Source organism: Rhinopithecus bieti, unplaced genomic scaffold, assembly GCF_001698545.2.
Source record: "Rhinopithecus bieti isolate Rb0 unplaced genomic scaffold, ASM169854v2 scaffold_6380, whole genome shotgun sequence".
Classification (NCBI taxonomy): domain Eukaryota; kingdom Metazoa; phylum Chordata; class Mammalia; order Primates; family Cercopithecidae; genus Rhinopithecus; species Rhinopithecus bieti.
This window is the reverse complement of record NW_016806642.1, coordinates 6,594,037-6,616,605: the sequence shown is the minus strand read 5'-3', so window position 1 is coordinate 6,616,605 and position 22,569 is coordinate 6,594,037. Positions and strand designations below refer to the sequence as shown.

The 22,569-nt window shown below is 36.9% G+C and overlaps 1 protein-coding gene across 1 annotated transcript in view; it reads left to right on the top strand.

Moving 5' to 3' along the window:
• ATG4C (autophagy related 4C cysteine peptidase) overlaps positions 1-22,569 on the top strand; it is a 72,178-nt gene that overhangs the window by 45,622 nt on the left and 3,987 nt on the right. Inside the window, 2 exon segments of the mRNA XM_017877217.1 lie at positions 1,283-1,317; positions 1,319-1,400. Coding sequence (XP_017732706.1) covers positions 1,283-1,317; positions 1,319-1,400 — 117 coding nt within the window.

The following is a 22,569-nucleotide window of genomic DNA, read 5'->3' as shown; positions in this document are numbered from 1 at the left end:
CCCTGCCCTCCTCTGCTTCTCCTCCTCCCCCTTCCCCTCCCCTCCCCTTAATGAAGATAGAATCTTGCCCTCTGACCCAGGCTGAAGTGTAGTGGCATGATCATGTCTTACTGCAGCTTCAAAACTTCTGGGCTCAAGCAGTCCTCCTGCCTCAGCCTCCTGAATAGCTGGGATTGTACATGGGAGCCATAGCACCCAGCTCCTAGATTATTTCTTAATTGAGCTTGTTCTTTAATTCAAATATTTCCCACACTTGTCTCCTATCTGCCCAGTTCTCTCCCTTTCCCACAAACTTGTTAATTTTTGTATATCCTTAGTTTATTTATATAAATATGAATATATCGTCTTACGTTCTTTTTAACACAAACTTATTTTTTCTACATACAGAAAAAGACTTGGTCACATCAGTGATTTTTAAGGACAGGCAAAGCATTTAAGCATTAAAAAAATTTTTTAAACATAGTACTAAGGTGTGATTGTGAAGAACATAAAGATTGCAATGATTACTTTTATATTCTGCCCTTTTTCTACTTTTGTATTCCCTAAAGATGCCAAACTCTAGCCAAATCCATTAGCAAGACAGTAGAGAAACTAGGGCAGCCTCCCCAGCCCATTTATATCTGTGGCACTGTGTCTGTTGGAGAAAAGTGAACTAAAGAGACAAAAGGACTGATGAGAAAGAGAGCAAGGACCATAATGGAATGGTTTCACCTGTTCCAGCCTGTTGTCTGAGAAGAAACAAGAATTAAAGCACACTCAAAGAGAAAGTTGAAGAATATGCAGTTATGTACTAATTGTGTGAATTGCTAAACCCCTCAAGTTGACCTGTTTTTATGTCAATATAGAACATTTACCTGAATCTGTATATTTGTTTAAAAAGTAAACATTACCCAAAATCTCCAACAAAACAGACTTAACTGCATTTTAATAGAAATGACTAACTCGATTCCAAGCCTTGTACTAGGCTGTGCATATCTTTTTCGTGTTTTCAAGTGTTAGAAATGCATACCACTTTTGACACGCTTCCTTTCTTTTGCAGAATGGCACTAATGTCACAAAAGGCTGAAATTTGGTAAATTAAATATATACAAAAGTTGGCTCTTGTGTTTTATAGTTTTGCAGAGTGGGGAGGACCATCTGCATAGGATGAACTAAAACACCATTTGAAAATCATGTTTATAGTGATGAGAAAAAGCTAGATAGAAAATTTTAAATAATAGTTTTATATAAACTTGTCTATCAAATAAAGATAAATTAATCCTAAAGAACTTTAAAATTACAGACATTCCACTGCCCTTCTCCCAAAAGATGTCGTTTCGAAAATGGATCCCAGCTGTACAATAGGATTTTATTGTCGAAATGTTCAGGACTTCGAACGAGCTTCTGAAGAAATCACCAAGGTACCTTTATTTAAAATATTGTATTTGTAAATGACCTAATTTTATTAGAGACAGACTGTCAGAAGGTAAAAATCTGTAAATTATGATATTTTTAAAAATTTCCTCTTGAATGTTAATATCATTAGGAGTATTGTGAACTGAAAAAAAAAAGCTATTTGAGGAATCTTAGCGTTTGAGGCAAATGAAATAAACTAGTGACCAGTTGAAAGTAGTGATTGGTCCACTAGGTGGCACTGTTGAAATAAAAATCCTTTTGCAAACTGTAGACCTGTGCAAGCAATTAGGTTATATTCTATTTGAAGAAGATTTTAAAAGGGCAATCCCTTAGGGGTAGGAAAAAAATTAATGAAGTATTTGATCAAGCCAAATTGTGCATTATTTCTTGTTAGTCCAAATGCTTCTTTGATTTTTTTAAAAGACAAATGGTATTTTGGATTTCTCAGAACTGCTATATCAAATGAGCTGTGTTTTTACCTTCCAATAAGCTTGTCTAATCTGATCTATTCTACTTATAGGATCTTTGAAAGAGGTTTATTTAACTTCTTCTCATTACATTTATACTTCTACTTTTTTTTGGTCCTTGAGTACTGCTAAAACATTTATGGAACCTTAATAGCTCTCTATATTTAGTACTTTAGAAAATAAAAAAAATACTACTTTTTAAAGAAGCAAGCATACTTAGATAGCTCTCTTTATTTGTATCAATAGTTAGGCTATCATTTTATGGTAAGTAAGACCAATACTAGTTATTTTTGGGAATTCTTTTTTTTTTTTAAGACCAAGTTTCGTTCTTGTTGCCCAGGCTGGAGTGTAATGGCGCGATCTCGGCTTACCGCAACCCCTGCCTCCCAGGTTCAAGCAACTCTCTTGCCTCAGCCTCCTGAGTATCTGGGATTACAGCATGTGCCACCATGCCTGGCCAATTTTGTATTTTTAGTAGAGACGCGGTTTCTCCATGTTGGTCAGGCTGGTCTCGAACTCCTGACCTCAGAATTCTTAACTGGAGCTTATGTATAATAGTAACTTATTACTGCTTTATTTCCAGTTAATTTTATTCGGGAAAGTGGACATAGTGAGTTGAAATTTTGTTTTTACAGTGTAAAAGTGGAATGATAAATAAAATGTTTCATATAAGCTAGATTTAGTTTACTTGACCTGCCATATGAAAGAGGAAATTTAACAGGAATATGACAGAAAAGTGAATGAGGAAAGGAGCAAATGAGATATGTGAGAACCATTCCATAGTCTTCATTTCTCACAGTTGTTCTCTTTTCATTCTCCTTTTTCAACATGGAAGGCCAGGTGAACATAACAAAATATATATTTTTCATCTTTCCTCCTATTACTGGAAATTAGTATATGCATTTGTATATTTTAATTTGACAGTTTTTTGTCTTTACAAAGTATCATGTGTATGCTAAAGTATACAAATACAGGTGATATTGTGATATTTATTGATGTTGATGAACATTTTCCATTAAAAAGTCCTATTTCTCTGTTTCTATTCATTTATTTTCTATCTGGACTAAAATAAATACGTTTAAAACAGTAAAGCAGTTGACTCCTAGAATAGAAACAAACCAGATTATTATTAGCAAATTAAAAAAAACAAAATTAATGAGTTGTGTGTTGATATTTTCTAATTAAAGACAGTTATGGTTTTTACATTGGAAAAATACTTAGAAATTATTACTCTTGAGCATCAGAATAATATGCATTAAGGTAAAGAGAAATTATATTGAAATGTCTTTTGGCAGTACTGAGAATTGTGTAAGAATCAATTAACTTTGCTGTAATAATACTGTTCTTCTTAAGTGAGTAGCTTTTTGTAGCAGTATCCAAAACTCACCATGTCAGTTAATAACACAGTCAGTTTCTTTTGCCTGGAAGGTTATAAGTTAAGCACTTGCCTTTTTTTCTTAAAAACTGAATTGGGCAGTTTTAGTTCGACCAGTTTTTTTTAACCTTTAAAAATTAAATTAACTTAAAATTATTTGTTTCTATATAAGATATATATTTTCAGTTTTCTTATTTTGAAAATGAAGCTGTTAGTCTAGAGTCTCATGTTTAATTCGTAATACCCTGTGAATGAATAACTCCTTATGCTATATGATTTTAAAATATTAATAAAAATTGTTAAACTGATTCAGTGTTTAGCAGAATTCAGTCTAGCAAGTATCTGCATAACTATCATATACAGAGCATAAAATGACCAGGATACAATCTCTGCTTTAGAACAAGGTGTAAAGCTTCCATCCTCAAGTAACATTTATACTTCAGTAGCGGGAATAAGACAAGTAGACATATATTACATTGAATATGATAAGCATCCATATGGAAATAGAAATAAATTGATAGAGGAAAGAAGAGGGTTGAAACGAGAGAGATGTCACATCTAAGTCAAAGTACTTTATTGTGATGGTCATATTTAAGAAGGGCTTTAATGTATAGGCTTAATTTCTGCTGGCTTAGGGAAAGAGAGGGGTTACTTCAAGCTGAGGAAATACCAAGAGGAAAAGTATAGAAGGAAAGTGGAGAGTTTGTCTAGAGAATGGCAAGTAGTCCAACTTGGTAGGTGCCAAGGCTTCATATTAGGCAGGGTTTCTGCTTCTGACTGCCTGAATCAGAATCCCTAAAGGTGTGGCCTGAGAGTCTCCATTTCTGACAAGCCTCCCACACGATCTTGTGTGCCAAATTTGAGAACCACTTGCATAAGACAGGGCATCCCAAAATGTGACACTTGTTTTTAGGTGGCACTAGGACAAACATTTTAATACTTATATTAACTGGCATATTACATTTTTTTTTTTTTTTTTTTTTTTGTGGTGACGGAGTCTCGCTCTGTCACCCAGGCTGGAGTGCAGTGGCCGGATCTCAGCTCACTGCAAGCTCCGCTTCCCGGGCTCACGCCATTCTCCTGCCTCAGCCTCCCGAGTAGCTGGGACTACAGACGCCTGCCACCTCGCCTGGCTAGTTTTTTGTAGTTTTTAGTAGAGACAGGGTTTCACCGTGTTAGCCAGGATGGTCTTGATCTCCTGACCTTGTGATCCGCCCGTCTCGGCCTCCCAAAGTGCTGGGATTACAGGCTTGAGCCACCGCGCCCGGCCTTAAATATTATTTATTGATTTGTACAAGGCTATTTAAGTTAAAAATGATGAAAAGAAAAATATTAATCATGATAGAGATGGCTACATAACAAAAATAGTGAAAGAGGTATATAAGTCTCTGAGTTTTGGGAAACACTGCTGTAGGAAATACTGAAGGAAGAGGCTAGAAAAGTAGATTAGAATAATACCATGGAGAGTCTTGAATGAAGGCTGAAGAAGTTGTACTTTAGTAATATGTTGATTTTGTTAAATTAATTTTAAAATTTCAGGCATACGGAAATATAGAGAATAATATAATAAATACCCATGTATTACCACTGAGCTTAAGAAAATTACATATATAATTAATAAGTGTGTTTTCGTCCACCAATCTTATTCCTTTTCTTCCTTCCCAGTGGCAATCACTATCCTGAATTAGTGTATCATACCCATACTTTATATATCCATAAACAATATTATTTTACATTTATTAAATTTTTTGTTAATTTTTTATATAAAGAGATATATTCATCTGCAACATTTTTATTTAACAGTGACTTAGAGATTATTTATGTAACCGTACATGTTGGTCTAGCTTATTCATTTAAACAGCTGAATAGTGGTCCATTCTGTAATACACTCTTCTTATTTAAACTTACTTTCTTTGATGGTCATCTGGCTTGTTTCTGAGAACTTAAAACTCCTTGTTTTATTTGTTTAATTACAAATAATGTTTTAAATAATATTCTTGTACATATCTCTTTGTGCATGTATAATACTGTAAGCAGGGTTACATTAGATATACTAGATACATTACAGTGGAATTTCTGGGTCATAAGATAAGCGTATTTTTAGGTTTGCTGTATGTTGTTAAATACTCTCCAGAGTGATCATGCCAAGCAGTATATAAGAATTTCTTTAACATCCTTATTAACACTTGATATTGTCAAACTTTAAAATTTTAACCAATCTTGTGGATATGAATAGTACCTCTTTGTAGTTTTAATTTATATTTCCCAGATTGATACTAAGGTTGAACATTTAATCAAAGTTTATTTGCCCATTTGTTTCCTCTTTTGTGAATTTCCCATTCATTCTTTTTCTCTATTTTTCTATAGGGCTATTTGATATGAAGGAAATCTTTATAATTCTAGATACTTCTGCTTTGTTGGCTTTATGTGTTACAAATATATTCTCCTGTGCCACTATTTTTACTTGTTAATTGTGTCTTTAATTTTAATATACTCAAATTAATAACACTTTTATGGCTTTTGAAATCTTTAATAAGCAAAAGTCATAAACATATTCTATACTCCTTCCGGAAGTTTTATGTTTCACATATAGAACTTGTATATGTTTTATTTTTTTTTTGAGATGGAGTCTTGCTCAGTCACCCAATGTGGAGTGCAGGGGTGTGATCTTGGTTCACTTCAACCTCCACCTCCCGGGTTCAAGCAATTCTCCTGCCTTAGCCTCCCTAGAAGCTGGGATTACAGGCATGCACCACCACGCCCAGCTAATTTTTGTATTTTTAGTAGACACAGGGTTTCACCATGTGGACCAAGCTGGTCTTGAATTCCTGACCTCAGGTGATCCTCCTGCGTCAGCCTACCAAAGTGCTGGAATTGCAAGTGTGAGCCACTGCGCCCAGTCTAGAACTTGTATATGTTTTAAAGTAGATATCTTTTTTTCCTCACATGGACAAATGGTTATTTTAGCATAATTTATCAAAGAGTCTGATTTTTCTTCATTGATTTCAATGTCTTCTTCAAGGACCTAGATTAGTACAGAAGCTGTAGAATTAAAGAGGAAGGAAGTACTTTGAGAAAGTTTGTGAAGGTAAATCAGTAAGACAGCCACTTAGAAAGTGGCAAGGGAAAGAGAGAGCTCACTAACAAGTCTGTTTTACATCTAGGTGACCAGGAGAACAAATTAATGGAAAAAGTTCATTAATACGATCATTCATTTAGTCAGCAAATACTTGAGTGCTTTCATCCCTATGACTCCACCAGAATTCCTCTTCAAGGTCACTAATGACCCTACGTTGCCAAGTCCATTGGTCGAAGCTCAGAGTTCATTCTACTTGTCATAACAGAAGCATTTGCTATAGGTGAACATCCACTTCACCTTCCTACATCTTCTTCACATTGGCTTCCAGGACACCAAACTGTTTTGGTTTTTCTCATTCTTCACTGATTGCTCCTTCTTTAGTCTTCTTTGCCTGCTTTCTTCCCCAGCCTCTTAATGTTGAGGTAGCTTAGGGCTTAGCCTTTAGTTCTGATATCTTCTTTATCTTGATGAACTCATCCAGTCATATAGCTTTAAATATCAATTATAATCCAAGATCGTATCTTTAGCCCAAAATTATTTTCCAAATTATAGATTATAATGTCCAGTTGCTATTCAGTGTCCCTTGTATGTCTGGCATACGCTTCCAAAATCAAATTCCTGATCTTCCTTCTGAATCCTGTTTCGCTTACAGTTTTCCTTATCTCATTTGATTGCAAATTTATCCACTGTCAGCTCAGGCCAACGCCTTGGATTATTCTTACTTCCCTTCTCTCTCTCATATCTCATAACAAATTGTAGATTCAAAGTATATCTAGAATCAGACCTCTTTTCACCACCCTCCCTACTGCTCTTGCAACACTGGTCTGAGACACTGTCGTTACTTTAGTGATCTCTTATGTAGTTTCCAAGCCTCACTTCCCTGCCTCTAGCTGGTTCTCAATTCAGCAGCCCCGTAATTCTTTCAAAACATAAGTCATACTGGGCAGGGGATGGTGGCTCACACCTGTAATCCCAGCACTTTGGGAGGTTGAGGTGGGCGGATCACCTGAGGTCAGGAGTTCAAGACCAGCCTGGCCAACATGGTGAAACTCCGTCTCTACTAAAAATGCAAAAATTAGCCAGGCATGGTGGTGTGTGCCTGTATTTCCAGCTACTCAGGAGGCTGAGGCATGAAAATAACTTGAACCCAGGAGGCGGAGGTTGCAGTGAGCCAAGATTGTGCCATTCCTCTCCAGCCTGGTCAACAGAGCGAGACTTTGTCTCAAAATAAAACAGAACAAAAAAAGCATAAGTCATACTGAAGCATTGGGAATAAATAAAAAACAAACAGAAACTGTAAGTCAAAGCACTGACATATCCTAAAGCATCTAGAACAGTGCCCAGCTCATAGTAAGGGTCCATTTTGTTGAATGACTGTCTAGAGCTGGATATGCAGTGGTCAACAAGATAGTTGAGACTCCTGGCTTCGTGAACTTACAGTCCAGTGGACATTAAACACACAAGTGTATAACAAAAGTTAAAAGTTTCGGCCGGGCGCGGTGGCTCAAGCCTGTAATCCCAGCACTTTGGGAGGCCGAGACGGGCGGATCACGAGGTCAGGAGATCGAGACCATCCTGGCTAACATGGTGAAACCCCGTCTCTACTAAAAATACAAAAAACTAGCCGGGCGACGTGGCGGGCGCCTGTAGTCCCAGCTACTTGGGAGGCTGAGGCAGGAGAATGGCGTGAACCCGGGAGGCGGAGCTTGCAGTGAGCTGAGATCGGGCCACTGCACTCCAGCCTGGGCGGCAGAGCGAGACTCCGTCTCAAAAAAAAAAAAAAAAAAAAAAAAAAAAAGTTAAAAGTTTCATCAAGAAGAAAATACAGTGTCTTGAGGAAGAAAAATAGAAGAGACATAATTTAATTTGGGGAGTGCAAAAAATGTTTAATAGTATGTATTCACTGCATTTTCTGTGAGGATCTTAACGTGTCCATGAAACCTGCCCTATTTAGATCCACCACACAATGAGTAAAAAATCACCAGGAGAAGAGTAAGTGTCTTTCTAATCATAATGGACCTAATAGAGTTTCATGTCTTGCTTTAAGACTCTTGAAAGCCTTGAATTAGGAGTAGGTAAAGGGAACAATAGAGTTTGGCATGATGGGGAGAGCAGAATTTCAAGTCAGTTTAGTAGTATCTTTTATTTCATTGAAATGGTCAACTGTGGAAATCCCTGTGGACAGGGAGGCGAATGGTCTAGGAGAGTTGAGAGTAGAAAATTTGAAGGTCAGATGAATATGATGAAATCAGGTTTAATGGAGTGCCTCCAAAACAACCATTCTTCTGTTCTTCGCCTTCTTCAGATTTCAGCATCTCTTTGGAATAGTTCTAGTTAGCACTGTCTCTAATCTTCCTGTTAATAATCTTCCTCCCTACCTCCCCTCATGTCTGAGTAATTATGTTGTTGAAATATTTTATGTTCTTTTTTCTTTCCTATATCATTTTTATTTTTTTATTTTTATTTTTTTTTTGAGACGGAGTCTCACTCTGTCGCCGGGGCTGGAGTGCAGTGGCCGGATCTCAGCTCACTGCAAGCTCCGCCTCCCGGGTTCACGCCATTCTCCTGCCTCAGCCTCCCGAGTAGCTGGGACTACAGGCGCCCGCCACCTCGCCCGGCTAGTTTTTTGTATTTTTTAGTAGAGACGGGGTTTCACCGTGTTAGCCAGGATGGTCTCGATCTCCTGACCTTGTGATCCGCCCGTCTCGGCCTCCCAAAGTGCTGGGATTACAGGCTTGAGCCACCGCGCCCGGCCATGCTATATCATTTTTAAATTACAGAAAGACATGTTATAAAAGTCTCCAATTGTGATGGTAGATTGTCTGTTTCTCCTTTAAGATCTTTTTTGTTTGTTTGTTTTATACATTTTGAGGCTTTGTTATTAGTTACATACAAACTTAGGACTGTTAGGTCTTCCTATTGAATTACAACTTTTAAATGTTCCTCTATCTCTTAGTAATATTTCTTACCTTAAATTCTGTTTTTGTACTTTGTGTCATCAAATACTTGAATCCTGTAGGATTTTAAATTCCACAAGGCATTGTGTTTTTTTTAAAGAGTCAGTATTACCCTTTCTGATGCCCTTCATTTTTTTTCCTGTTTTTACTCTGCTTCCTTTTGGGATCATTTCGCTTTTCTCTGAAGAACTTTATTATTTCTTTTAGTGCTGTTACCTGGTGATAAATTCTCTCAGCTTTTGTTTGAACACATCTTTATTATGCCTTCATTTAAAAATGGAAACAATAGCAAATTTATAGAAAAGTTGTAAATATAATACAAATAATTTTTTCCTGAACCATTTGAGAATAAATTGTTAGCATGATGCCCCATTACCCTTGAATAGTTGAGTGTGTACTTCTTACTAAGAAATAAGGACATTCTCCTACATAATCACAATATAACTATCAGAATCAGGAAAGTGGCATTGTACATTATCACCATTTAATTCCCCCAAAATTATTCAGGTTTCACCAGTTGTCCCAATAATGTCTATGTAGCAAAAAGATTGAGTTCACAATAATATGTTACATTTATGCATCTTTAATCTTCTTTAATCTGGAGCAGTTAATCATCTTTTTTGATTTTCACATTATATTTTTTAAGATAACAGGATACATGTTTCTTAGTTTTTTACAGGACACTTTTGAAAATTTTGTAGATTGTCCTCTCAATTTGGGTTTGTCTGTACAGTTTCCTCATTAATTTCAGGTTATACATCTTTGCCAGATATATCACCAAAGTGATGCTATGTTTTTTTGACTGCTTCCTGGTGATTGGCGTGTGATTTTTATTGTCTCTTTATTGGTGATGCTAACTTTGACCCCTTGGTTAAAGTGATGTCTGCTGTCTGCCAGGTTCCAATCTGTCTTCGACATACCCACTTGACCTCCACCTGGACATGCATACCTACTTTGCCCAGCCCCGTCTAGTGGCTTTAAAAATGAATTGTTTGGGAGGGGAAGGGAAGAGGAAGAGCTTGCCTTTGTTGTTGAAGGATATTTTTACTGGATATAAAATTCCATGTTAGCAATTGTTTTCTTTCAGTATCTTAAAGATATTTATTCCATTATCACTGGCTTCTCTCATTTCTTAATAGACTTTGCCTCTCTAAGATTTTTATTTCTCAAGACTTAAATTGTCTTAATTGCTCTCAGATGCTTTCCAACAGTTGTTTTATCTATCATACTTTATCCTTTTTTTTTTTTTTTGGAGACGGAGTCTCACTCTGGCCCCCAGGCTGGAGTGCAGTGGTGCGATCTTGGCTCACTACAACCTGTGCCTCCCAGATTCGAGTGATTCTCATGCCTCAGCCTCCTGAGTAGCTAGGATTACCGGTGCCTGCCACCATGCCCCACTAAGTTTTGTGTTTTTAGTACAGCTGGTCTTTCACCATGTTGGCTAGGCTGGTCTTGAACTCTTGACCTCAGGTGATCACCCACCTCAGCCTCCCAAAGTGCTGGGATTACAGGTGTGAGCCACTGCACCTGGCTGTACTTCATCCATTTCTTGTGGCGGTTCTTGGTGGTAGGGTTGATTTGATATAAGCTACTCCATTATGATGCTCCTAATTATTATATTTATAAAATACTTGTTTTAGCTATTTTTTTAAGGTGTAAGATGTGACTATAAACTAAAAATATTTTTAAAATTTGTAACACAGAAGTTTTGTTTCTGTATTTCATTAGAATTTTGCCATGAGTACTATTTAGAGAGACATGAGATTAAAGTTGTATCTTCTATTCATCCAAAGAAATTATGGTACTGAAGTAAATTATAAAAGTGAAGTAAAATAACAAATGAAAAGAATTTGATTATTAAATAAATGACAACTCCATTTTCCTGGGTGCTTAGCCCAAAAACTGGATCCCTTGCTCTGTCTCACGAACCCCATGTCATACGCATCAGCAAATCCCATCATCTGTTCTTTAAAATGTACTTAGAATTTGATAATTTCTCACCACTCTCATTATTACCCTGGCCCATCTTCACATCTTCCTTGAAATTATTCCGGTAGCTCCCTAACTGATCTCCCTTGCTCTGTCCACAGTCTAGAAGCAACATAGCCGCCAGAGTGATTTTGTTTAGAGTGTAACTAAGATTATGTTGATTTTTTAAAGAATCTTACAGTAGCTTTCTAACTCAGAGTGAAAGCCCCAACTCTTACAAACCCACAAGGCTTTATGTAAATGGAATCTCTGCTTCTCCCTGCTGCCTCTTTGAGCTCATTCCCTATCATTCTTCCTTAACTCTCTTGAGTACAGGCACACTAGTCTCCTTGAAAATGATCAGTGCCCACCCCTGTTTCATGGGTTTTGTTTGTTTCCTGTGCCTGGCATTCTCTTCCTACAGATATTCTCATGGTTCTCTCCCTTCTTTCAGATCTTTACTCAAGTGTCACATTCTTAGGTCTTCCCTGGGCATCCTTTAAACATTTGGAATTCCCTTCCTTCATTGTTTTTTCTCCTTAGCACATATCACTATACACATATATGTATATATTCTGCTGTATCATATATATATACACATTCTGTTTAGTTATCTATCATCTGTTTATTCCACTGGAATGTCATCTCAACAAGGAAGGATTTTGTTGGTTTTGTTTATTTTTGTATCCCCAGTGCTTAGCACTGGCTATCACATTGTAGAAGGTCAGTAAATAATATTTGTTGAATGAAGAAATGAATTAAAGAGACTTTGTTATAAAGTTGTCTTACTTATAAGTTAGTAAAGAGGTCAGTGATTGAGTTATAGAAAATCTACAGTGTGTTTTTACCTAGTTCTTCTATTTTCCTTAAATTGCTGTGTATTTATCTTAAAACTGGAATAGTCCTTTTATTCAATGCACAACTCAAAATATGTTTTGTTCAAAAAATTAATTTTCATATTTATCAAAGTAGGGCATACACTAACTTTAAAATGGAAATTGCAATAAAAGGCTTATGCTGAAAATCAGGGGTCCCTTGCCATGTTACTTCCCACTCCACAGAATACCTCCTCAGAGATATTCACTTTTAACTCTTTTAGCTATTTATTTAGAATTTTACCTCTGCATTTCTAAGAACAATAAGTCTTCCCTTAACATCATTGATAGGTTCTTGGAAACTGTGACTTTAAATGAAACGATACAAAATGGAACTGGTTTTACCATAGGATAATTGATATAAACAAGAGTTAAGTTCCTAAGACATAGTTCTTGTCACAGAAGCATCACCAAACTTACAAATAAAGACTTAAATACTTCTAATATTAAACATTGAAATAAATATGAGCTGTACTTGTATTTAAGAAAGATTAAGGTATTTCACAGATGACGGAACATTTTTAAAAAATAAATAGCTACAAAGAGAACTAAGGAAATGAGAAAAGGAATGGGAATACTAACTCCAAGAAAAACAAAGCTTAGAAAAAAAGAAATGTAAGATAATTGTTTATCTTACAGTTGTTGGTGGATCAGTGAGCGACAGCAGTTGTGGTGGTGGGTTAAATCAAGGAATAGTTTGCAAAGCGAAAATTGTAAGAAGCACCTCCTACCACCACACAGTTCCATAACAATTACAAATCTGGCAGGCTCACTGAGCGCTTTGTTGCCGCGTGTTTATTGTTAAGCATTTGTGTGATTGTTGTATACCTTACACATTTTTATTTGGCAATAATTTGTATATATTCATTCTCCAGCTGGCCTATTCAGTTCAGGTTGTAGGTGGCCGGAGACTCTTCTGGAGGCTCAGGACGCAAGGTGGGAAGCTACCCGGCATAAGGTATACTCACACACACCCCACTATTCTCCCAGACTGGAACAGTGCAGACACACCAGCTCACCTCATGTTTGGGATGCGAAAGGAAACCAGAGAACTTGGAATAACCTACTTACACAGGCATGAGGAGAATGTGCAGACTTCACACAGATGGCTGTGGCTGGGAAGTGATTTTTTTTCTTCATGAACATTATAATCACACAACGTTGAACGAAATGACATTATTTGGGGACCTGCTGTAATGTGCTTATTCTGCAATTTCTTGATTAGTCCATTGTAAACATTCTTTGTTATTTTTCAGTTATAGTACTTGAGGATTTAACGGTCTTCCCACACCCTTTCACCTTGTTTCTCTTCTCCTAGCCATACTCACAGTACAGTTATAAAACAGATTTTGGTTAGTCACTATTCAGTGTTCACATTACACCTCCATAATACTGTTTACTAATCACATAATGTGCTATGATTACATTTCTTTTTTCCTGTCCTTTGTATATCTTGGAATTAGTACTCCTTCCCCCTTTTTTCATATCCTTAGTTCTGTTTTTACCTATTTATTTTTTTTCTAAATGTTCAGTTGGATCTGTCAACTACCTAGCGGTAAGTTTTTCATAATTATAAACATAGGAAAAAATCTGTTTTTTTTTCCTGGAGATCTGCTCATTTCTGTTTTCTGTTCACTCTTGTCTTAACTGTTCTCTAGGCCTGGTGCGGAGTGGTCAGTTTGGAACTTCCTGATGCCACTTTCCTGTATTTGATCTCCTATCTTCTGAATCTTTTAGTTTATTCCTTTCTCTTGCTGGAGCATATTTTGTAGTACCTTCCTATGGAAAACATGCATAGATGGTAAATTTTTTGGATTCCTGCATGTTGACCAGCTTTATCTTTTAATTTATTGATACTTTAATTGGATACAAAATTCTAAAATGAAAATAATTTTTCCCCTGAACTTTAGAAGCATTGTTCCACTCCCTTCTAGCATTTAGGGTTGTTAAGAAGTTAATGTCATTCTGCATTATTTTCCTCCAAATGAATTTTTTTTTTCTCTGAAAGTTTTTAGGTTAGAATCCCAGCTCTATCACCTAATTGCTGTGTATCTTTAGTCACACAGCTTCCCTTCTTTGTGCATCAGCTTTCTCATGGAATGAAAATACTAATAGCTACCTTTCTCTGTAACATCACTATGAGGATTAAAGATTTAATAGACTAGTGCTTGGTTTATAGTAGCACTAAAATATTAGCTATAATTATTACTGTTATTTTTATTTTTGATACAGGATCTTGCTGTGTTGCCCAGGCTGGAGTGCATTGGTGCAATCATAGCTCACTGCAGCCCCTACCTCATGGGCTCAAGCCATCCTCCCACCTCAGCCTCCTTACTAGTTGGGACCACAGGTGTGTACCACCACAACAGCTAAGTTTTACATTTTTTGTGGAGACAGGGTTTCACTATGTTGCCCTGGCTGGTCTTGCACTCCTGGGCTCACACAATCCTCCTGCCTCAGCTTCCCAAAGTTCTGGGATTACAGGCATGTGCCACTGTACCCAGCCAGCTACAGTTATTTATCCCTAATATCTTGAAGCTTCATTATGTGTCTTGGTTTGCATTCTTTGTCATTGATTGTCCTGCTTCCATTATGGGAAATTTCCTTGAAATTAAAAATAATTGTTTCTTCTCTTTGTTCTTACCTTCTGAAACCCTTATTCTACAGTTTGGATCTTCTGAATTGCTCCCTAAGTTTTCTCTTTTTTCCTTCTGTTTCCCATGTCTTCATATTTTTGTCCTGGAAGATTCCCTCTGCTTTACCTTCTACCTATTCTATTGTTCTTAAATTTCAATTAGGATGCTTACATTTTTAGTTGTTATTGATTTTTTTTTCTATTCTTTTTTCATGTAATTCTTTTCTTTTTTGTGGATGTAGTTTCTCTTTTCCCCTAGAAAATTAATTATAGTAATTTTGAAGTTTTCTTCTGTTTCTTTTGTTGTTTATGCTTCCTTCTGGACTCTTTCATGTTTTTGTTTGTTTGTTTGTTTTAGACGGAGTCTTGCTCTGTCGCCCAGGCTGGAGTGCGGCAGCATGATCTCGGTTCACTGCAAGCTCTGCCTCCCGGGTTCATGCCATTCACCTGCTTCAGCCTCCTGAGTAGCTGGGACTACAGCGCCCACCACCATGCCCGGCTAATTTTTTGTATTTTTAGTAGAGACAGTGTTTCACCGTGTTTGCCAGGATTGTCTCGATCTCCTGACCTCATGATCTGCTTACCTCAGCCTCCCAAAGTGCTGGGATTACAGGCGTGAGCCACCACGTCCAGCTGTTTTTTCTTTTAATCATCTGGTTTTCCTTTATATGCTTTCCCCCAAATGACTAGTGACCTTCTCTCTGTTTATATTTAATAGTAAGGCAGAAAAAAGCTGAGTAGAAGCTCCATGTGTTTGAACTTGTCTTTTTAGCTGTTAACTTTCATACTAGGATGATCATATAATGAACTTGCCTTTTGTTGGGTAACCCCACATGTTAGTAAGTGGTGGTCTTTTCTCTGGAGTTGTTTCATTTTCTCAAAGAAAAGTTCTGCCGTATCTTAAGAGCCTGTGGAATGAATATATGTTGTCTGCTTGAGCTCCAGGAGCAGGAAGTGAAGGATACCGAGGACCCTACGGTTTCCTATTTTTAGACTGACAGTTACTCAGCTTCTGAAGTCATCACTGTGTCTAGTGTACTGGAGTTCATATCATTTTCTATTCAGTTTTTCCAAAGAATAAATCTTCATTTTCCTATATGGGGATGGCTGGAGAGGGGGTGAAGAAGGGTATTGGTTGCAAGGAGGGACCTGGGAATTGAGTTCATACAAGTTTTTGTCAGTTCCCTTGGTTTTCCTTTTGGGTCTACCCTCTGCTTTCCGTGGTGTCTCTGGCCTTTGTATACTGTTGCTCTTCAAGTTCCGCAAGACGAATTTGCTTACTTTTCATGGGTATCCCACTGAAACATCTCCTTCCTAACTCACAAACTTGGGTTGCATTTCCCCTGCTCTGTTGTGTTGTAAATGGCCTGATGTAGATTTTTTTAATTTTATCTCATACCCCCTTTTATTCTTATTTTTTTCATTTGTTCTCAATTTAATGATTATTAATCATTTGGTCATTCAAGGATAAACATTGCCGATTCATTGTTAATCTTATTACCTAGTAGTGCTGGTGTTTGAGGACAGAAAATCACAAATGAAAATGTACTAGGGAATGAATTATTTGATTGTAGAATGTATATCAACACAGGGGAAAAATTTACAAGTGGCTAGTTGAGTTCTAGCTGCAAAACACAATTTATGTTATAGCCATTGAATCCCTGAGATCTTAGAAGTTGTTTGGTCCAAAGCTAACATTTGTTGAGTCTTCACCTGTGGTATATTATCTCATTTAACCAACCAAACCTTCTGAGATAGTTACTTTTGTCTCCATTTTACAGATAAGGAATCTTATATTTAGAAAGGTTTAGCAGTTTTCACAAAGGCCACAGCTAATAAATGGTGGTACTGCGATTCACCTGAGACAGTAACTCAAGACTGTGTGCTCATAAGCACTATGCTGTGTAGTCCCCTATTTATACATCAGTCCATGTTCCAGACAGTTGAGTATCTAATCGTTATTTCAGGTTATAGTGAGCTAATGACTTTTCCTGGAAGTATTTTCAATTTTCAGATAGACCCTTATTGCTAAAAACTTTCTTCTTTTGGTGAGTTGAAATCAGCCTGTATGTAGTCTTACAGAGTAAGAGAATAGGTTTGCTCTATAGTCGAGTAAGAGAATAGGGTTGTTTCCCCTTCTAGGACAATTACTCCCATTTTCTCCAGTGGTACAGAGTTTCCCATGCCCATCACTATTTTCGTAAAGGTCTTTTTGAAATCACTTTAGTGTTTCAGGCTTATGTTCACCTAGAGGTCCTCCTTCTGGTTCTGTGTTTTCCACATGAAATCTGAGGGACTTTGTAACTTTCTTAGGTCTTCTATACTTCTGGGATCTAATGATAGAAACTGAGTTCTTTTAAAATCTTCAGCAGCTTATAGTTTAGTTGGGGAGACATGAAATGGATGTTAAAGATAAATGACTGTACAATTAAATGCCAGAAGACTAATATTATGATAGTTCAATAATAATGATAAAGCCAACACATTAGATGCCAGGCAATCTTCTAAGTACTTTACATATATTAGCTGATTTAATCTGCACAACAACTCTGTGAGATAGATACTATCATTACTGACATTTCACAGCTAAGGAAAATGAGACAGGTATAGTAATTTGATTAATAAGTATCAGCCAAGTTTTGAGCTGATACTGTCTAGCTCCACAGTGCATGTTTGTAATCCTTACATTGTACTAGACAAATGTATAGGACTTTGGAGAAGGGAATAATCACTGTAGAGTGAGATAGTTGTCAGTGGAACTTGGACTGGAACTTTAAGTACTGATGGAGTTTAGTACAATCAGACAAGAAGTATGAAGGATGGCTAGATGATAGAAACATCCTGAGCAGAACCACCAAGGTCAAATGTTGTGGGAAATCTATGGTAGGATATTTATGAGGTAGACTGTTTAAGGGAGCAGTGAAACCTATATCTTGTGTTAATTTGGCTTATAGGGACCTGAGTGATCTGGCCCTGTGTACCACCCTTACTGTTTTCCTCTACCTGCAAGCCACACTGGCTTGCTTTCTGTTCTTTGAATATGCAAAGTGTGCTGGCATCCTAGGGCCTTTGCACTCTCTGATTTCCCTGCCTAGAGTGCTCTTCACCCAGAACTTTTATGTCTGGTTCCTTATTGTCATTCACAGGGGTCCCCGCCCTGGACCACGGACTGGTACCAGTCTGTGGCCTGTTAGGAACCAGGCCGCAAGCAGAAGGTGAGCGGCAGGTTAGCAAGCGAAGCTTCCTCTGTGTTTACAGCCATTCCTATCACTACTCACATTACAGCCTGAGCTCTGCCTCCTGTCGGATCAGCGGTGGCATTAGAGTCTCATAGGAGTGTGAACCCTATTGTGAACTGCATATGCAAGGGATCTAGGTTGCATGCTCCTTATGAGAATCTAATGCTTGATGATCTGTCACTGTCTCCCATCATCCCCAGATGGGACAGTCTAGTTGCAGGAAAACAAGCTCAGGGCTCTGATGGATTCTACATTATGGTGAGTTGTATAATTATTTCATTATATATTGCAATGTAATAATATAAATAAAGTACACAATAAATGTAATGCACTTGAATCATCCTGAATCCATCCCCACCCCCCAGTCCATGGAGAAATTGCCATGAAATCGGTCCCTTGTTCCTGAAAGGTTGGGCACTGCTGGTTATTCAGGTTGCAGCTTGGTCTTTTCTGACCACACATCCTAAAGAAACCTTCCAGTCCTTCCTGAGCACATGAGCCGGTTTTATTTTTATTGTGGTTCTCATCTCTGAATGGTGTACAAACACCATTGGTTATCTGTTCAATACTCATCCCTCTTTCTTTTTTGCTGAAGAATCCTGATTTTGTTTGCAGTGACAGTATCCACCAAATACTCGTTTTTCTAGTCTCCTATTTCTTTAGAAACACTTTGGTGTAAGTGAAATATAAGTGGGTGTGTGCTGGAAGTTTCTGGGAATGCTTTGCTCTCCTGCTGTAATGGGATGTAGATGCAGTGCTGTTCTCTTACATCCACCTGCCCCTTCATTGAATATAAACTAACACTTGGGGTTTCAACAGTCCTATTTGATTCAGAGAGAAAGGTCAAGAGAATTGTAGAAGCTGTTCATCTGATATCAATTAATCAAAGTAGCAATGTCAGACTGGTGAAAACAGTTCGTATTATTTGAAATTGTTGTTATTGTTTTCTATTTTTTATTTATTTGTCACTTGCAATAAAATATTCCTAATTAATGTAAATGATGTTGCCATTGATAGAAATGGAGAAGTCTGGAAGAGAGCTACTTTTAGGAGGAAGAAATGGAAATTTTATGATCAATTTAAATTGATGTTGCAGTCATGCCTCCACTGACTACTGCTGGAGGTGGTAATGGTTACACCAGAACAAAACTACCTATGCTCAGATCCTGACTGTGTCAGTTACTAATTGTGTGACCTTATACGAGTCACCTAATCCCTCAATATTTCAGTTCTCCCATCTGCAAAAACATGGATGATAATAAAGCCTGCAGAGAAATTGTTGAGACTGATAGTAGATAATATTAAGGAAGAGAATATAGAAGGAGTGAATGTAGAGAGAAGATAAAGGAACAATTGATTTTTATCTGCATTTCGGGATGTGGAAATAAGTAGGGTCAATGAAGGAGGAGATGGAGAATAAATCGTTCAGAAAATAGAAGGAAAAACAGGAAAGCAAAATATCGCAGAAATCAGGGAAATGGTATTTTAAGAAAGAAATACTCAGCAGTGTTGATTGCAGTAGAAATAATAGAAACTAATAACAGGCCTTTTTATTTGAGGGCTAGAAGAAAAGTATTTTTTTAAGAGAGTGTTTTAAGTACAGTGAGGGGTAAAAGTTGGATACAAGGATTTAAGATTTTGTAGTGAGGAAATAGGATAGTTAACATCACTTGCACACTTAGCTTAGTTTAACTATATGAGCTCTTGTAATAAAAAACAGGAATATATTTTTCCATGTATACTCTTTATTATATACGGTCATACATTGCTTAATGATGGGGATATGTTCTGATAAATGTGTTGTTAGGTGATTTCATTGTTGTGCAAACATAATTGGATGTACTTGCACAAACCTGGAATGGTATAGCTTACCACATACCTAGGCTGTATGGATGGGTTGAGTATATCCCTAATCTGAAAATCTGAAATCCAAAATACATCAGAATTCAAAACATTTTGAGTGCTGACATGATACCAAAAGGAAATGCTGTTTGGGACATTTAGGATTTCAGATTTTGGATTTTTGAATTTTCAGCTTTGGAATGCTGAACCAGTAAGTGTATATAATGCAAATATTTCAAAATCTGAAAAAAATCCAAAATGGAAACACTTCTGGTCCTAAGCATTTCAGGTAAGGAGTAGTCAACCTGTATAGCCTGTTGCTCCTAGACTACAAATCTGTACAGCATGTTACTGTACTGAATACTAGAAGCAATTATAACACAATGGTAAGTATTTGTGTATCTAAATGTATCTAAACATAGAAAATATATTATAAAAAGATGGTATAAAAAATTAAAAAATGGTGTACCTGTGTAGGGAATTTACATGAATGGCACCTGCAGGACTGGAGGTTGCTCTGGGTGAATCAGTGAGTCTATGGTGAGTGAATGTGAAGGCCTAGGACACTACTGTACACTATGGTAGACTTTATAAACACTGTACACTTAGGCTACACTAAATTTATGAGAAAACATTATATTTCTTCAATAATAAATTAACCATATCTTTCTGTAACTTTTTTTTTTTTTTTTTTGAGATGGAGTCTCGCCCTGTTGCAGGCGGGAGTGCAGTGGAGCAATCTTGGCTGACTGCAACCTCCACCTCCCAGGTTCAAGCAGTTCTTTGCCTCAACCTCCCAAATAGCTGGGATTACAGGTGCCCACCACCACACCTGGCTAATTTTTGTATTTTTAGTAGAGATGGGGTTTCACCATCTTACTGTAACTTTTTAACTTTATAAACTTTTAAATTATTTTTAGTTTTTTGACTGTTTTATAAGCACTTAGCTTAAAACACACATTGTACAGCGCTACAAAGATATTTTCTTTCTATTCTTATTCTAAGATTTTTTCTATTTTTAAATTTTTAAATTTTTTTCCTTTTAAACTTTTTTGTTAAAAATGAAAACACAAACATACACATTAGTTTTGGCCTACCCAGGGTCAGGATCATCAATACCACTATCTTCTACCTCCACGTCTTGTCCCACTAGAAAGTCTTTAGGGACAGTAACACACATGGAGCTGTCATCTCCTATGATAACAGTGCCTTCTTCTGCAGTGCCTCCTAAAGCACCTGCCTGAGGCTGTTTTATAGGTAATTTCTTTTTTAAAAAGTAAAATGAGTACACTCTAAAATAATAAAAAATATTGTATAGTAAATACTTAAACCACTAAGTCATTTATTATCAAATATTATGTACTGTACATAATTTTATCTGCCATACAATCGGTTTGTTTATACCAGCATCACTACAGACTTGTGAATAATGCATTGTGGAATGACATTATGACAGCTGTGACAACACTAGGTGATAGGAATTTTTCAGCTCCATTATCTTATAGGACCACTGTCGTATGTGGTCCTTGTTGACTGAAATGTTATTATGTGGCACATGACTGTACTATTTACATTACTATATATTTTACATTTACACATATTACTGAACAGGGTTGTGTGCACAAGATTATGCATATCACCCTTTAAGCAATTTAAAGACTTGTTAAAGGTGATTTTTGACAATGCTTGATTTTGCAATATGGGCTGACTTTAGAGCTTAACCACTACATAGGGTATAGCTCTAGTGTGGTGAATATATGCTACATAGCTGTACACTGCCCTGTACTGGGTATAATTTTATATATGTGGTGGCAGGGACTAGTGGAAAAAGTTTTGGCTTGAGGAGAAGCGATCATCTCCTGGTTCTATTTCTGTCCTGCCAACTACTAGCTTTATTATGGTATACATTGCTTAACTTCTGTCCTCCAGCTTTTTCCTTTGTAAATTCTGAAACCTGTCAACTCAGTACGTGTGATAAAAATATTTGATCTCCTGAAATCTATGCTTTGCCTTTTAGCTAATAAAGTAGATTCAGTGTAGCTTTTCTTTAGCTGTGTTATTACAATATAACAGAGTGTAGAATTGCCTGTTCTAAAGTTGTTGAGCAAACCACTGAATTCCCTTTTAAAAAACAACTATGAGATGGTTAATTCAGTTACCTTAAAAATTTTTTTAAATAATAGTTTTCTCCTACTATGTAATAGAAGAATTACATGTTAGAAAGTTTGAAAAATAGGCTGGCCGTGGTGACGCATGCCTGTAATCCCAACACTTTGGGAGGCAGAGGCAGATGGATCACTTGAGTTCAGGAGTTTGAGACCAGCCTGGGCAACATAGTGAGACCCCATGTGCATCAAAAAATACAAAATTAGCCAGGTACGGTGGCACATACCTGTAGTCCCAGCTACTCGGGAGCCTGAAGTAGAAGGACCATTTGAGTCCAGGAGGTCGAGGCTGCAGTGAGCCGTGATCATGCCACTGCACTCCAGCATGGGCGACAGAGTGAGAGTATGTTTCAAAAGAAAGAAGCTTGGAAAATACAAGTGTGTGTGTAGACACACACACACACACACAGAGAGACACACACGAGAAAAATCACTATTTCATTCAGAGATAACAATATTTCGTTATCTTTCCTTTCAGTCTTTTCAAAATATATATTTGAAATTATTTTAACATAATTGAAACTAAATTTTATAACTTTATATCTTGTTTTTTTTTTTTTTTTTTTTTTTTT